This window comes from Microcebus murinus, chromosome 16 (assembly GCF_040939455.1).
Source record: "Microcebus murinus isolate Inina chromosome 16, M.murinus_Inina_mat1.0, whole genome shotgun sequence".
NCBI classification, from domain to species: domain Eukaryota; kingdom Metazoa; phylum Chordata; class Mammalia; order Primates; family Cheirogaleidae; genus Microcebus; species Microcebus murinus.
Window position 1 is genome coordinate 27124727 of NC_134119.1, and position 18260 is coordinate 27142986.

At 45.0% G+C, this 18260-nt stretch overlaps 1 protein-coding gene across 1 annotated transcript in view; it reads right to left on the bottom strand.

The window, feature by feature from the left end:
* Nucleotides 1–18260, bottom strand: part of TMC2 (transmembrane channel like 2) — a 50274-nt gene that overhangs the window by 16705 nt on the left and 15309 nt on the right. The window contains exons 5-13 of the mRNA XM_075993401.1: nt 18121–18202; nt 17581–17687; nt 14289–14387; nt 11769–11911; nt 9730–9877; nt 7075–7263; nt 3963–4142; nt 1775–1924; nt 811–939 (exon numbers count right to left, since the gene is read on the bottom strand). Coding sequence (XP_075849516.1) covers nt 811–939; nt 1775–1924; nt 3963–4142; nt 7075–7263; nt 9730–9877; nt 11769–11911; nt 14289–14387; nt 17581–17687; nt 18121–18202 — 1227 coding nt within the window. The remainder of the gene's footprint in view (nt 1–810; nt 940–1774; nt 1925–3962; nt 4143–7074; nt 7264–9729; nt 9878–11768; nt 11912–14288; nt 14388–17580; nt 17688–18120; nt 18203–18260) is intronic.

Consider the following 18260-nt stretch of genomic DNA (forward strand, 5'->3'; position numbering starts at 1 on the left):
AAGTTTTCCTTGCTGCTGAGGAGGAATTGAGTAGACTTGTTTAAAACAGCAGCTCGTGATTAAAAGAAAAAAATGTGATTGAAACCTGTACAGGGGCCCTTTCCTGGGCCTGGCACCTTGCTGCAGGGGACGTGGAGCCTCTGACCAGGAGCTCAGTTAAGGGGAAGGTCCCCGACACACACACACACCAGTGACTACAGGGTGGGCCACTGAGGTGTCAGGGAAGAGACACATAGAGGAGGGACGCACGCACCAGAGGTTCCACCAGACATAGGCAGTCACTGTGGGGAGGAAATGACACACGTTTAGAACGAGCAGTTTACCAGGTAGGTGGGAAAGAGGAGTACAAGGACTACGAGTCAAAAGAAGTTTCTCAAAGAATAATCCAGGAGACAGGACCAATGGTTGGTTATTGTGCTCCTGGCACGTTCCAGGACTTTCTGAAACGTTCGCATGCTGTCCAGGACTTTACCCTTCCTAGTGAGAGTTGATGCTGGGAAGGTGCATTTCTCCTCCAAGCACCTGCTCAGCACGGAAGCGTGTGGTCCACATTTTCCCAAGGCCAAATGCCTCCACTTCCGAGATTAGAAGGTCACATTGTTAATTACATTGGGCAAAAGCAATGTGATTAAGGCAAATAGGCCCTTAAAGGACATACAGATTCAATGCTTTACTACTCCACAGAGCAGAGAGACTGGCATTCAGTATCTAAAGAAATGAAATGCACAAGAATTTATCCCATTGTCTCTAGGTATCAAAGAGGGTGGTTGAAGCGCCTTTGTGCAGACCGTCCCTGAAATGGTGACCTACAAATCCCGCCTCCAGGTCCCAGCACCAGCAGTAGTTCATGAACCGCACAAAACAAGCCCGTAGGAAGTCCCCCAGCAGGATGGTGATGTACGTCACCAGCATGTCGGACACCGTCAGCCTCATGAATTCCTGCAAGGAGGAACACAGAAGCGGGGTGGTCAGAGGTCTGGCCCACTTCTCCCGACCTTCCTGCAGTCTCGCAACCTCTCCCCCACCCACCGGACTTTGTCTCTGTGACCCTCTGAGTCCTTGTGGCAGAGGGGTGGTGTGGAGAAAGGGCCCCAGGCTCTGGAAAATGCTTACTGTACTTTCCAGGTCTACAAATTACTAATTGCGTGGCTTTGGAATAATCTCTGAACCCTTGAAGCTGATAATGATATTAGTCTTACAGAGTTATTAGGAAACTTAGTGACTGTGTATAAATTGCCTGGCACATTGGCCTTGCCCAGTGACACACAGTTATCATCACTAGGGTCTGAAGGCTCACCCCTCGCTTCCCCCTCCTGCTCTGAAGTGCCAGCTGCCCCCACTAAGACTGAATGTGACCATCAGTCACTGGGGACAACAGCTGGCTTTCTTCACCTCCTACAAATTGGATGTTTTCCTTGGTATATAAAGAAAACATGTTTTACACAGAGGCACATAGCAAAAGAGCCAAAAGCAAAAGAATAAAGCTTTCCCTGCTATATATATATAGACTATATATAATTTGCTAATTATTTTTTGAAAAATTAAAACTTTCTACCAGACAGCATAACAACATTTAAGAGACCAAAGAGATCTGGAGGTTTTAGGGGGCACGGTGTCTGCTTTATTCATTTTTTACCCTCTAAGATGATTAAGAAATGTTTGCTGATGGACAGCTGATGACTTTCCAGGGTTACTCCTCCAACAGGAACATCAAGGAAGGAATAACAAAGAACTGAGAACAGGGGTCACCTTTTCAGAGAACTTAACTACTCACAATGCCCACGGCTGTCTCCCAGCAAGAGCCTCGGGGCACATCTGCAGGGTGCAGGGGTGGCCGGGGGACACTCTCATTCCAACCCGACGAGTTGTAATAGTTAAACAGAGTCCAGTGAGTGATGTTCTTTATTTTCTCTTCTTTAGAAAGCTAGAACAGAAGGTGGAGATGAGGGATTGGAAGGAGCCAGGGATGGTCCAACTCTTTCCACAGGCTAGCACATGCCACCACCCTACCATCTAGCGTCTGCCCTACCCCTGGAAATTCTTTCCAGAAGTTCCCTTTCCAGGCTTTCAATCTATACAGGAGGTCAGGGCTGGGGTGGGGGGCAATTGGCCGAAGTCCTTGGGTCTTTCCCATGAAGTTATCTTTTTCTCTATGTTAGCATCCATCCATCCAGCCAGCCATTCATTCTTGCTGGAGAATAATTTATTCAGGGCCTATTCTGGGTATCTAAGGCAGGGGTGACCCAGAAAGATGGGGCTTCCCACGGAAAGATCACAGTCCAGTCAATGACAGTGATGAACACATGATTATAGAGCAGAGTGATAGGAGTTGTGGGAATTTTCTCTGGGGAAGGAGGAACATCCACCTTGGACAATGGGGGCCACCGGAGACTTCCTGGAAGCAGTGACACCTAGGCCCAAACCTCAGGGAGGATTGGCTGACTAGTCAAACATGGGGAGAAGGGGGGAGAAATATGGGAGAAAGATGAAGCTCAGGAGGGCAGAGCAGTCTCCTGGGGTAGAAGGGAAACGAGAGATGAGGGAGGAAAGGTAGGGAAGGGCCAGATCTGAGCACTTCCAGGCTCAGAACAGTTTCCTGTTAGTCTGGGGGGAAAGTTCCTGCAGCTTAGGAATGAGGAGGGAGGGGTAGGGAAGAGGAGCGTCATCCCTCCCCCAGCCTAATTTTTTACTTCTGCTCCATTCCACCATCCTGCAGTTCCCTGGGGGCACCAGCTGTTCCCTCTGCTTTTTCCAATGTCTGCAAGGATTTCCGCAGGGTGGGATCTGGAGCTCTTCTGAGGCACTGCCCTGCTGCCCTGGGCTTGCCCCCACTGAAGCACAGCGCACAGCGTGCTGGAGCGGAGAAATCTGTCTCCCCGCCCAGTGTGAACACGCTTGGAACAGAACTGTGTCTTGCTCTCTGTGATACCCCAGAACCCGACCTAGTGGGTGCTCCACACTGCCTGGGGTGAGCACTGAGGAACAGTTAAGTCAACCAGTACCTCTTGCCTAGTGGACAATTACTTGGCTGTTAATCATTGATGGCAGCTATGCAACAATGTGGAAAAGGCTGCAGATAAAATATTAAGGGTACCAAGTGACATGCATATGATGTAAAAAAAGACAACCTAAGAAAAAGACAGTCAAGAACTGCAGGCCGGGCATGGTGGCTCACGCCTGTAATCCTAGCACTCTGGGAGGCCGAGGCAGGCGGATTGCTTGAGGTCAGGAGTTCAAAACCAGCCTGAGCAAGAGCAAGACCCCGTCTCTACTATAAATAGGAAGAAATTAATTGGCCAACTAATATACATAGAAAAAATTAGCCGGGCATGGTGGCGCATGCCTGTAGTCCCAGCTACTCGGGAGGCTGAGGCAGCAGGATTGCTTGAGCCCAGGAGTTTGAGGTTGCTGTGAGCTAGGCTGACACCAGGGCACTCACTCTAGCCTGGGCAACAAAGCAAGACTCTGTCTCAAAAAAAAAAAAAAAAGAACTGCACAAAGTGCTAACAATATTTGCCTTTGGGTCATAGATTCTGGGAATATCTTTTCTTCAGTTTGCTTTTCTTAACTTCAAACATTTATTTAATTCATATAAATTATGTGGAATGAAATTATTGTATCAAAAAAGGAGGCCAGGCTCAGTGACTCACCCCGGTAATGCTAGCACTCTGGGAGGCTGAGGTGGGAGGATGGATTGAGCTCAGGAGTTCAAGACCAGCCTGAGCAAGAGTGAGACCCCATCTCTACTAAAAATAGAAAAATTAGCTGGGCACGGTGGCATGTGCCTTTAGTCCTAGGTACTCAGGAGGCTGAGGCAGGAGGATCACTTGAGTTGGAAGTTGCAACAAACTGTGATGATGCCACTGCACTCTGGCTGGGCAACAGAGTGAGGTTCTGTCTCAAAAAAAAAAAAAAAAAGGAAATATGGGCACCAGGGATTAGGGAGAGTTTGTGGTTTTTACCTTGAGGTGGACGTCATCCATCAGGGCCAAGAGGAACGTGTAGAGGTTCCCCAGGAAAAGTGCAAAGATGCGTCCCAGCTGCCACTTCAGTCCAACTCGTGGGTGGTACTTCTCCAGGGCTGCGATGGTTTCAAACAGAGGAGGACAAAACATCCCAAGCAGTGACATCACAATCTCTACCTGAGAAATCAGGAAAGCTCGGGTTACTTATGTCATTAATATCTGTTTGACCACCATCCCTGCACTCCATGGCCATCCATCTCCACCTCCCTGTCACTTCACCCTCAGCTCCTGAAGATGCTCTGGGGTCCGCACAGCTTGCTGTGTGACCCTGGCTGAGGCATCAACATGCCCTGAGCAGCCAGCATGTGCCCTCCCCACGTCATAACTGCCCATGCGGACGGTTGCTGCCATGATTGTTGGTATTACTATCGATAAAAACAGCAAACTCCCGTTGTGGAGCCAATCATTTAACACATGGGAGAGTGCTTTGTGTTCTGTAGAAGCTGTGAGCTGGGTGGGAGTCAGTGTGGTAGCCCTCATCTCAAGAGCACGGAAGACAGGAAGCACCGATCACAGGAGGGATCCCATAGCAGAGGTTAGGAGCCTGCTCGAGAGGGTGGCATTGGGAGTCAGCTCCCTGGGTCTAAGCTCCAGCTGTATGACTTGCTGTCTTTGTAACTTAGGAAAAGTTACACAGCTTCCCTGAGCTTGTTTCCTCACGTGTAAAGGGTGATGACAGTCCATGTTGTGAGAGTCAGAAGAGATAATGTATGTAAGGATCTACTAGCCCAGATCCTGGTTAAAGCACCAGGTAATCCACTTTGGCTCCTATTTGGGGAGAATCCTGTCTTATATAACTGAATCTAACCATCATAGGATGTCTTTCTGCAGTTAAAACTGCCCACCCAGGGGAAAAGTAAATCCCTGAACTGTTGACCAAATTGCAAGTTGGCCAACTCCTCCGGGCTGGTCCTGAGACTCCCACCCTTTCTCACATTGACCCTTGACTTGGCTTCTTGTCATCGCGTCATTTCCATACCTGCTCCTGCAGTTCTCACCTGGGCAGCCATCCCTGTACCACACCCACCACTGCCCTGCTTTATGTTTGTCCAATGCTCAGTCTAAATCCTGCCTTTGCCACAGAATTCCACTGCCTCTCCAGCGCTCATGGACACTTCCATCTCTGACCCAAAACATTTTATTCCATCACATCATTCCTGCCTGGTCGTTTGTGCTTTGGCTGATTCTCGTTGAGCCTGTGTCCTAAGGAAACTGCAATCCCCTTAAAGGAAGATTCCATCCTGGGCATCTTCTGTGTGCCTCACACAGCCTAGTGCCCCAGCGAGGGCTTCATGGAAGGGATTCCCCCTCTGACTCTATTCCCCAGTTCTCCCATCCTGCAGAGTGGCCCCTGAGTCCTCTTTGTTCCCATACCCCAAACCCATTCTGGCCAGGTCAGGAGCGACGCTGAGACCTCCAAATTGGGAATGCATGAGTTGACATCCAGCTGCACTGATCGAGAGTTGGTTGGAAGCAAGCTCACGCAATCAAAAATAAGGCACCAGAGATACTCAGAGCCACACAGGTACTGGGTCCTCATACTGACTCCATTACTCCATTACTACCAAGCTGTGTGTCTTAACCTTTCTGGAGCTCAGATACTTCCGCAACAACTGGGAACAATGATGTCTGTCTTCCAGTATGCTATGAAGCATGAATACAATAATGCATAAACAGTGCCAAGCCTGTTGTGGGTATTCAGTGAATAGTCTTCTCCTTCATCATTCCTCCAGCTCTCATTTATTGAGCATCTACTATATGTGAATCACTGTGCCAAATTCTGAAGATGTAACAAAGAATACAAAAACACACATACACTTGCCCAAAAGGGCTTGAGTAGAGGTAGATAATTACATAACTAGTTAATCATCATGAAGGTGGAAAATGTTACAAATGGTAAGTACATAAAGCATTTAATAGAAATAAGGATATAATGTTTAAACTCAGACCTGAAATTACTGAAGTGAGCTGGGGGTGTGATCTGAGGGAAAAGGCATTTCAGCAGGACAGAGTCCAGCACAGCCGCAGCTTTGAGAAGGAGGAAGAGTGACTGGGGCATAAGTCAGGGGAAGCCATTGAGGACTTTATCCTAAGAAAAGATGATGGCCTTAATGGTGAATGTATCTTCATATTAAAAATGATAACTTGGCCAGGCGGGGTGGCTCATGCCTAGCCTAGCACTCTGGGAGGCCGAGGAGGGCGGATTGCTCGAGGTCAGGAGTTCGAAACCAGCCTGAGCAAGAGCGAGACCCCGTCTCTACTATAAATAGAAAGAAATTAATTGGCCAACTAAAAATATATAGATATAAAATTAGCCAGGCATGGTGGTGTATGCCTGTAGTCCCAGCTACATGGGGGCTGAGGCAGGAGGATTGCTTGAGCCCAGGAGTTTGAGGTTGCTGTGAGCTAGGCTGACACCACGGCACTCACTCTAGCCTGGGCAACAAAGCGAGACTCTGTCTCAAAAAAAAAAAAATAAATAAATGATAACTTGGAGATCTGGGAAGAGAATGATAGCCACAAAATGATTTTTGTTCTTTTTAATTTTTTTTTTTCTTAAAAGCATAAAACAATACAAAATGATTTTTGAATCTCCCTGAATTCCCATGTAAAAATGGGACAAAACAATTAAATAATCAAAAACTAACAGACCAACAAAACTGGGTGACACCATGTCCCCATGAACCCTAAAATACAAGTGGGTGGGAACAAACTATTAACAGCCACAAGATCTGATGGGATTAGTGTCTGTGTGAGAGTCACCTTTCTAGTCATTGGTATTGGACAATTGGGCCTCCCATTGATTGACAAGCTAATTATAATCCAGTTTTATCTGGTTCTGGGAGCCAGCCCCTGGTGCCTAGTAACAGACGACTCTTAGATCAAGGTGTTTATGCTACGTGACTGGAAAGGAATATAATTTCACTTTGGAAAACAAGTCTTCTAACCCAGACTTTGGATGACTCAGCTGAGTGGAAGAGGAACCAGTGATCACAGTGATCGCTGCGTTTGCCCTCAGACTTGACCTCTTCAGAGACGTCCTGCTTACCTCATTCCTTTCATACCAGCTGACATTCTGCTTTTTGGAGAATTCCTGGGATCGCTTCACCACAAAATAAATGAGGTACCCACTGCCACACAAGCAGCAGATGATGAGGAAGTTGGCCACGACACGAAGGAATCTTGTCAGATGCACATTTTCCTCTTTGTTACTCTCCTGTTCGTCCACTATCGATTCCTTAACATGTGAAAACCAGATGTGACAATGTTAGGCCAGAAACCAACAGGAACCACTGCTGTTGGCCTCTGGGAGAGCTACTTTCTATATTTCCAAAAATGAAACAGTACAGAGGGGTGATATAATGCCCTGTGCCCTGTGGAGAATGTTATTTTCTTTGAGAAAATACATTTTGATGATACTGCTATTTTGATACATATATTAATGATAAGAAAAACTTAGATTTATTGAATGCTCACCATGTGTCAGATGTGGTACTAAACACTCTCTGTGCATTAGTCTCCTTAATCCCAACACCTAACTTATAGAGTAGTTACTATTAATACCCACATTACAGACACCAAGGCCCAGAGAGATTTCAGTAACTGTCTGATTGGGATTGTTTTAAATCTACAGATCAAATAGATTCCAATTGAATCTTAACAATAGTGAGTCTTCTAATCCAGGGGTTGGCAAACTTGTTCTATAAAAAGCAGGATAGTAAATATTTTTGGCTTTGCAGACCATATGGTCTCTCTCACAGCTACTCAACTATGCCATTGTAGCCGGAAAGCAACCATGGACAATATGTAAATAAATGGACATAGCTTTGTTTCAATAAAACTTTATTTACAAAAGTAGGCAGCAGGCTGGCTTTGGCCCTTGGGCCATAGTTTGCCAATCCCTGTTCTAATCCATAAGCATGGCATATCTCTCCATTTATTTAGGGTTTCTGAATTTCTTTCAGCAATATTTTATACTTTTTGGTGTAATGGTCTTGGGTTAAATTTATTCCTAGGAATTTTATGTTTTTTCATACTCTTGTAAATAGAATTTAAAAAGCATTTTCTATTTTTTTCTTCTAGTAGATAAAAATACAATTGACTTTTGATAATTAACCTTGTGCCCTGCATCAATAACTATAAAGACATAGGTAGTAAGTGGTAAAGCCAGGATAGAAAATGAGGTCTCCTAGACACCAAAGTCTTAACTCATAATTCTCATGTCTGTCCTGTTATGTAAGTGCATTTATGATGTCTGTTTTTAATAGACTCAAAGGAGAAGTCTTTCTCCTTCTCAGATATTCAAAGTGCTTCACAGGCAGTGATCTTCTTTGTCTCTTTCTCATAGGTCTAGAGAAAGAGTCAAAGCCCCCACCCACCCCTACCCTGCCCTTGGATGTAGGTGGCCATAAGCCCCCCATGGCTATGAGAAGGAGAGGAGACAGCCCCCTGTTTTACCCACTGCCAACCCCACAGGACTTGGGGCTCATGAAACCCATGCAGTGAGTTCCTGAGCCCAAGCCCTTTGCCTGGCAGGGTCCCTGCCATCTGCAGGAGGAAGGGCTGGGGAGAGGAGAGGGACAAAGAGAAGACAGCCAAGCACAGTTGCCATGTAGATCTGACCTCCACTAGGTCCTGGGGGAAAGAAAGTCAGACTGATCACACAGGAGGAATAATAGACCATCAAGAACGTGGAATGGTTTTTATAGTCATGGGGTGAAAAATATAATATGCAGTGCTTTGATGTCACAGCTTCGGCCTCCATTAATTTGTTTATCATCTGGATGGTTATATTATATGGATTATAGTTCTGTAGGCCACCTCAAATCTCTCTTGTGAACAAACGAGATAATTAGTTGTAATTGTTGTGGCTTGTGAGAAACACAGGGTTGGTTTCTTTATTCTTATACGCCCCCCCTCCCCACGCCAAGGTTCCCATCTCTTTCTGGGTGTTCTAATCACTTGGGGAGCTTTTAAAAAACCAATGTCAGGGTTGGGTACAGTGGTTCATGCCTATAATCCCAACATTTTCGGAGGCTGATGCGGGGAGATTGCTTGAGCTCAGGAGTTCTTTCCACCAGCCTGGGCAACATAGTGAGACCTCATCTCTACAAAAAATAAGATAACTAGTTGGGTGTAGTGGTGCATGCCTGTAGTCCCTAGCTACTTGGGAGGCTGAGCAAGGAAGATTTCTTGAACCCGGGAGTTCAAGGTTGCAGTGAGCTATGATAATCACCACTGCACTCTAGGTGATCCAGCTAGACCCTGTCTCAAACAAAACAAAACAAAACAAAACAAAGCAAAAACCAATGTCAGGACTCTACCCCAGACCAACTAATCAGAATCTTTGTAGGTGGGGCTTAGGAGATAGTTAAAGCTCCTTAGGTGATTCTACCATGCAGAAAAGGTTGAGAAATGATACCCCCAAGGAGTCCTTCCACTTCCTCCAGCAGGAAGCTGTTCCATGGGAAACAGGCAGGAGCAGATCTTGGCATCTGGATTCTCTGCCATATTAAGAATGGCGAGCACCAGCCACGAGCTTTCTTTCTTGAGGACTTGAGAGCTGGGCTTGTGCTTCTGGGAAAGCTCTTGCCACAAATTATGTGGGAATTTTATTTCCTATGCTGCATCTGGGAGAAGTCTCCCAAGGACCAGGGGGACCCAGGGTTCCCCCCAGAAGCGGGAACTGCTCTGGGGCGACTACCTTGAAGCTGGTGGTGATGGCGGCATATTTGCTGTCGGCTGTCTCCGAATTCCCAATCAGGTAGTCCCAGCTGGTGAACATCTTGAAGCTGAACGTGAAGTTGTCACTCTCCCCGTCGCTTGTGCTCCCCTGAGTGTTGTTGGCCATCCTGTAGGGCACACACCACTGTTGCGACGCCTGCCCTGTTTCTGCTGTGTCACCCCAAGGGAACCTTGGTCTAAGCCAGTCTTGGGCACCAGTAGCAGATGAACAGGTAGTTGACATCTAATGAGCGAACGAGCCAGGCAGGGACTTGAGCCAAGCAAGATAGCTTTGAGGATAGCCAGGGCACCTTTTCTCCCAAATTTAGAGTCCCCTGAAGTACATATGCTGTCACCTGGGCATCAAAGAGGCTGTAGGATGCAGGACACTTGGTCGTGTTTTTTATCCTCACACCTGATTGCCTGTGGCTTGACTCATCTGCATCTGCAGTTTGAGAACTTTGCGGGGACTATTCTCCCACCCAAGTACTAACCAGGCCTGACCCTGCTTAGCTTCTGAGACCAGATGAGATTGGGTGTGTTCAAGGTAGTATGGCCGTAGACTAATGGGACTCTTCCCAAAGAGGAATATCCCCTTCTAAGTCATCTATTTTCTTGGATAGAATGTATTTTTTTTCCTGATATAAAACCTAAGAAACTCTGAAGCAATGGGTACTACAGTCAGGTAATGTTCACATCCTTTTCTTAAGCAAGCTCGGATAAAAGTGCCTTGGACCTTCCTACTCCATCCCCTCTGTCCTCAACCTGTGCTCCCGGAGCCTGGCTCTGTGGGAATCCCAAGGAGGGGCCTACCAGGTATGACGGGGGTGTGTGTGGTTTGCGTGCCTCTCTAACTCTGTTTTATGGTTTGGGCTTTTAGATTTGCCACAGGGCTTAGTTAGCTTTTTTGGTTCATCATGGAAACATTCTATATCCCTATACTTATCTGGGATAATGGCAAGGAAAAAGTAACAACATAATGGCTAAGAATAAAACCCAGCCCATCTCTTTGTTTTTCCCTTTTGCTTGATAGAGCTGGGCAGCTGAATATGTCCAATTGGTCACTGTTGAGTGCTGGGCAGGGTCTTGTGAATGGTAGCTTTTTCCCCTGAGATGATGTCATAGAAAGCCAAGCCAGGCTTCCCTGTTGCCCTTTCAGGGGTTCTAACCAGGCTTCAAGAGCGTTCCACTCCTCTCCCGGAGGCACAGCTGCCTACTGTCATCTGGGAGAGGTGACCCCTAATGTCCCTGCTGAAGGGCGAGCAGGCCCTGGTGGTCAGGTTTGTGCAGGGGACTGTGCCTCCCCCACAACAGCCCCCAGCCACAGCTGATGGGTCCACTGACTCTGAAGAAGGCAATTTATGGGCTGGGCATTTTTTTCCACAAAGAATATGAACTAAGAGGTGCAGACATATTAAAAGGCCACTTCTGATCGCAGAGATAAGCTGGGGGCAGAGAGGCTGCCATGGTTATTCACAGTCACATACATTTACTTAGTATAAGTTTATTGTTTATATCTTTGTAAGTGCCAGGCTCAGTTCTAATGCACAAGCTTGAGTTATGGAGGAGCAAAGGAGTTTTTCTGGGGAAGCTGAGCTCAGGAGAAAAGCAGAAACAGGCCTTACAAACCTCTGGCCTTACCTTCCCAGGTGCCATGCTGCCCCCCCAAGCCACACTGGCCTGTGACAATTTGGGGAACACACGAGGATATCTGCTGCCTCAGGGCCTTTGCACATCATTCTCTTCCTTTGTCTCAAATGCTGCTCCCCAGACTTTCAGCGTGGCTGGCAGCTCTCAGCCTCATCTAAAGGAGTTTCTGCCTCATTTCCTAGAGCATCATCCCACGTTACCTGGTTTATGTCTTTCATACCACATATTACAATCCACACCTGCTTTGTTAATTTGTTTCCTTGCTTTCTCTCTAAAGGCCCCACAAGAAGTAGGCATAGAGCAGCCAGAGGAGTGAGCTGTTTTTGTGAAAAAGAAGTGAAAGTCTGTAGATGAGACAGTCATACTTACGATCTAATGACAATCACCAGGCTGTAGCCAAACACGCTGATGCCCACCATAAAGTAAGCCATGGGCAGCCTGTACCGCAGCCACCCAATGGTCCTCTGGTTGTTGTAGTAGCCGTAGAAGAGAGCAGAATATTTGATGTAGCCCTGTGGGATGGGAAAGTCAAATGCCCTGGGTTTGTAAGCCCTAAGCAGGTGGTCATCAGACTCTTCATTCTACCAGGGATCTCTTTTTCCAAGTTTTAATTGGAGTTGAAGGGGAAGAAGGAAGAGTTCTGGATGTTCTTGTTCTTCCCTTAACCCCCTGCCCCCAGGGGACCAGAGTCCCCCATGTCTCTCCCTCTTTCCCTTGTTCAATCCCTTCATTTCCCCATTACACAGAGTGCATGGAGCTACAGGAGGGAGAGGAGAGTGTTGTTAACACTTGGGACAAAATTTGGGATGGGGGTGTGCGTGGTTGTGCATGAGTGTGCCTGTGTGCGATTGTCCCCAAATGATTGTCCCCATCCTCAGGGTCATATTTAACACTCCAGAAGCAGATGGGAGTCTGTGAGCTTTCTCAATACTTCAAAATTTCTAAAGAAAATTATTCACAATAAGGCTCACAGTCTAACCCCAACTTCAAATATTGTTTTGTTTTATTTTTGGTTTTTAGGTGTAATTGGCTTTAGATGTAAGTGTAATTAGTCTAATTAGTACACTTTTTAGGTGTAATTATTTAGGTGTAATATTAACTAAGATTTTTAGCACTTTTTACATGTCTTTGTAAATGACAGCAAGGGGTTATTGTTGAATAAATTCAGTTTAGTTTTGGTAGATAGGATGTCTCAACAAGGATCCTTGGATAAAACAAAGAATAAAGGAAATCCTTAGTAGTAGTATAGTTGGGCACCCCTGTTCCAAATAACTTGGGAAAATACTCCAACTCACTTACATAGGGGTCCCCAAGCTGACTTTGAGGGTGAAGCATGGCAGCAGCAATGCCCTGTGGTGGGAGGCCCCACAGCTGTGCCTCCCGGCCTCAGCACCCCTGGGAGCCCAGGGGTTAGGGGGTGTGGGGACTCTCCAAGGAGGGAAGGGTGTTCCAGGCAGAGGACCATGAGCAAAGGCAAGAGGCACTGGAGGTGTATGACACATGCAGGGACTTCCCCAAAGCTTGGTGATATTTCGGCAGGAAAGTGAGACGTATTAGAAAGGTAGGCAACAGCCAGGTCATGGACAGTTTTTTTGTAAATCCAACTAAGAGCACTGGCTTGTATTCCATTTGGAAATATGAATCAATGAATATCCAAGGTAGGGGAGTGACAAGGTCAGATTTGCATTTTATTTTTTATTTTTTTTGAGACAGGGTCTTGCTCTGTCTCCCAGGCTAGAGTGCAGTGGCATCATCATAACTCACTGCAACCTCAAACTCCTGGGGTTAAGTGATCCTCCTGCCTCAGCCTCCTGAGCAGATGGGACTACAGGTGTGCACCACCACGTCTGGCTAATTTTTCTATTTTTTGTAGAGATGGGGTCTTGCTCTTTCTTAGGCTAAGATTTGCATTTCAGAAAGATCCTTCTGGTAGTAGAGGAAATGGAGATTTTAGGAGCCAAACCAAGGCAGGGAGGAGAGGTAGAAGATTCTTGACAGTAATCCTGGTAAAGGGAGGACATTATTCAAAGGGTAAGAGAGATGATAAGAGGGACAGAGAAAAGCATTTTGCCTAGTGCTGGGATCCTATTTGATTAAAACACTGGTTTTCCAATAATTAAATCTACTATTTCACATATATCTATGCAATCTTTAGGCCTTACAATTACAAAATGGAAGTGCATTGGCATGTTGGCAATAGTACCTTGAAATCCCAAAGGAGGAAAAAGTCCATGGCTTTTTCTTATTCAGCTCAGATATTCAGTGACTTTCTTCCTCCTTGGATGTTCATTGATTCCCATTCCCCAGGGGAATAAAATCCAGTGTTCTTAATTGAGTTTACAGAAGATTCAAGATATAGTTAGTAAGTAGGCTCAGCTTTAGTGATTGATTGTTTGGGGGCGGGTGAGGAAGAGGAAGTGTAGGATGACCTTGGGACCTGAGACGTGGGTGATGGATGAATGGTGGTTCCAATAAAGGAGATGGGAAAGAGAGACAGGGCTTTTGGCTGGATAGGTGTTGAATTTGAGGAGCAGCTTGGACATTCAGTTGAAGATGTCATGTGAAACTAGGGGAAAACCTGCAGTAAGGGTAGACCCAGGGTCTTAATGTGGAATGGGGAGAGAAAACCACACTGAGATCACCTTACAGAGAGCCAGCAGGAAGAGAGGAGCAGTGAGTGACCTCATGGCGTGTGGCTGGAGGGAGGAGCCCATGAAGGAGACCCGGGAGCATTGTTGAGAGACATGGAGCTCATCTAGCCTAGTGCTGACATCCTATTTATTAAAGCACTGGTTTTTCAATACTTAAACATGCTATTTCACAAATCCACGCAATCTTTAGGCTTCACAATCACAAAGTGGAATTGGGTTGGCATGTTGGCAGTAGTACCTCAAAATCCCAAAGGACAGAAAAGTCCATGGCTTTTTCCTGCTCAGCCCGAGGCACTGTCTTCCTGGGAATACTTCCATAGGGGACGCCCATCAGCACCTGGGGGAGCGACACAGTGACAGCGGTCTGAGTGGAGAAAACACAAACGGACACGTCTTTTTTCATATACTGGGTTAAATACCTTCCTTCTTGGAGCAGGACATATCCGTTTTCATCTTTCAATAACATTGGTCACTTCCCTGATTTTAAAAGTAATATACACTCATCGTAGAAAATGTGAAAAAGTATAAAGAGCATATAAAAAATTACCTATCACCTCTACAACCCAAAGATAATGACTGCACAGCCTCTTAAGGCCTCCCACATTCCCTATCACATGGTCCCTCCGTCTTCAAACCAGCAACGGTGCGTTAAGTCCTTCGCATGCTTCGAATATCTGTGACATCTTCTGCAACCAGCCAAAGAAAACTCTTGACTTTTTGATAGGGGTCGTGTGATCAAACTAGGTCCGCCTAGATAATCTCAGAGTGATATCTTGTCATATTCCCAGGTTCTGTCCACACTCAAGGAGGAGGAGATTATACAAGGTTGAGGGTCATTGAGAATTCTAAGGGTCGTTCTCAGAATTCTGCCTACCACGTATGCAAAACAAACAAACATATGAAGACAACAAAAACTTTACCCAGAGAGGGAAGATTGGGAGATGTTCAAAGGGTACAAAATTTCACTTAGACAGTAGGAATAAGTTTAAGAGATCTATTGTACGACATGATGACAGCCCATCACTTTAGTTATCTTCTGTTTGTTAAAAGCAAGTCACTAGGTCTAGCTTATACTCAAAGGGAAGGGGTTATACAAAGGCCTGAGTACCAGGAATGGGGGATCATTGGAGGTTATCTCAGAAGTCTGCTCACTACAGAAGCTTTTAAAATATTGATGCCAAGGCCATACCCTCGAAGATTCAAATTCGTTTGGTTGGGGGTGAGCCTAGGACCTGGTATTTCTTGAAGCTCCCTAGGTGATTTTCACATGCAGCCAGCGTTGGGAGAGCAGTACGTGAATGCACCATCCAGTAGGGCCTGGCCAGCCGTCTCCTGCAGCGTAACTGAGAGCTCCCCGGGGACATGCAGACGTCCTGAGTTCTGTGGGCAACTGTCATTCAAGCTGAACAAGACTCATTCTTGCATTCAGAGCTGTTTAATTCCATTAAAATGGCATTGAGGGTTTGTGGCAAAAGGAAGATGAATATGAGGAGAAATTCTGTTAAAGTTGCTTTGAGCACTTCTACTGTTGTTATCCCTGGACTTTCTGATTCACTGTGGTTGGCCTTAAAACACTCATGAGCCATGGGAATACAAAATTTCACTGGCTTATGCTGAAAACCCTTAGGCCCTGAGGTTCTTCATGTCTTTGACCAACAGGACACCTCCTCCACTTTATTTGCAGTGAATTTGGATGTGTCTGATTCCCATGTGGCCAATTTCCCATCATCCTAAGAAGGCATCTTGTAATATCCCACATCTTCAACTGTTGTTATCCAAACTGTCATCAAGTCTTGTCCACACTACTTTACTCTAATTCCTCTCTTTCACTCCATTCCTATTGGTATTACTTGGATCTAGGGCTGAGCTACTTGCAATAGGCTCCTACCTAGTCTTGCCTCTCCCCTTCTCTCCCAGTGGCCCCTCCCCCCAGCCCAGGGCTCTTCCTTCCCTTCACTCCACTCCAACATAGCTTTCCCAGGCACCTGCCAATCAAATCCAAGTGCTCTAGCACAGATGGTTCAGATCTTGGCTGCTTTATTGGAATGCACCAATGACTAAGTTTTCATTGTTTCTAATAAATGTCCCTCCAATAGAAAATATTGATAAATTATACAAAATTTAATGTTTCCTTAAAAGAAAACTTAGTAAACAGTGTCCTTAAAATTACTCAACTTCCTCCCAAACTGCCTTTTTGGACCAGCAAAATTCCAGAGATGTTTCATAGGGCTGCAGCATTTAAATGTGCTCTCTTCTCATGGAAATAAATAAATCAATGTGGATAAAAAACTTCCAGGAAGAAAGCCAAGAGCTCTGCAAAAGTAAGTAGTCACTGGGGAAAACTTCTCACACTTGCCTGGCTATGGAGGGGAGAAGTGAAACTTCCTGTTAGCTTCTGACAATATTTTCTCCCTGGGGAGAACCAGAGTCTGTGCAAGAACATTTGTATACACTTGCCAGAAGCTTTAAAATCCTAACTTCTGGGTCAGAGAGTGATATTGGCATAAGAATATATGTAGGGTTAAGCGGATTCACAGTCATTTATTTGCAAGTGTGTATAAGAAAGACTATAAAGGCTAGTTAATAACATATTTATAAGTATACATTTTAGATAATGTAGAAAAGAATTCAGTGGTTTTATAAATAATGTAACACTCCTTTGCTACCAAGGGTATTATAATGTGCTGTCAACCTCTTCCAACTAATCTTATTTAATTCACACTATGTAGAAGGTTTTTAATTTCCTGAAAAATGAATGTGCAAAAAAGTCAAGCGTGTGACTACAGATAGGATCGACTCCAGTATACTCACAGAACCATTTATAATAAAATAGAAATTGGTAAGTCATCATAGAACCAATGAATACACCTGGGAGGAAGAAAATACTCAATGCAGAAATATTATTACCCTGAAAGCTGTTGAAGTAGATCAACTTGTGTACCCCACAGCGGCACCAAGTATTACAGTCAGGACTGTGGCAATTATTACACTCTGTGCTTAGGGGACCACACGTTCCCTTGGAAAAGACCCCAGGCCAAACTCTGGGGACCTGGGATCTCAATTCACTACAAACTTATTGTGTGACTTTGCACAAATCAATTAACCCTTTTTTGTCTCTCAATTAATCAGCCATAGGTAAGGGTCTACCTACATCCATAACAAGATTATATCTAGGAGAATAGTGAGGAGTTATATTCAAATTCAAGATATTTTTTTGTGTGTGACAAATAATGACATAACGTATTCTATCCCTCTCTTTTCTTTTCAGAGTAAAAGGGGAAAAAAAACCTCACTGAAATATTAATTCTCCATTGATCTCAAGGTAAAATGTAAGGTTTACCTCTCAATTCAGAAACAGAAATATTTTGGTCCTATTCTTTGTCCTGAACAGTCTGGGCAATTGATGTGAGTACAGAATTTAAAATGAATGACTGGTTCTTTGTAAAACAGTGAGTATTTGGTTGATGTAATTGAAGATGGTCATCATGATACACTATCCAAAAATATATTAATAGAAGTTTTTTTCTTACCTCTGGAATTATGACTAGACCAAATATTAAGCCAAAAAGGACGAGGTTAACTCCATACATCCATCGGAGAAAGATGAAATATGACGCCACTGAAGAACCAAAGTGACCTGGAGAGAGAAGATGGTGAGTTTTTGTGTTGCAGAAGGAGGAAATTGACACTATTGAGCACTTTATAAAGCGTGGTGGACTCAATTTTCTTTGTTTTATTTTATTTTATTTTATTTTTTATTTTTACATTGGAAATACAGTGTGAGATGGGCTCAATTTTCACATTGGTCTGGGGAACAACATCCTGATCTCCATTTTCTTTCCTAGACAAATAACCCAAGGCTCTGTGCCATGAACCTACTTGCGTAAGCTCCTATAATCAGAAAGTAAAGAAGAAGTCAGTCTTGGTCTGACTAGTTCAAAACCCATTCTTGTTTTTCTAATACAACAGAACCAATGAAGTGATCTACTCAGAAGTCCAAGGAAACCATCCAAACTCTTGGAAAACCCTTCAGGAAACCAACTAAAAAACAGTGGTGCCAAAATACTCACTTTCAATGCCTTTGATCTTCATTTCCCAGGGAATACATTGAGTCTTGAAATTAACAAAGTCTCTCTTAAACTTGACCCATTTCTGAAATAGAACAGGTAAAACCCTCAATCCGTTGTTGTGCTGAAGCACAAAGGGGCAC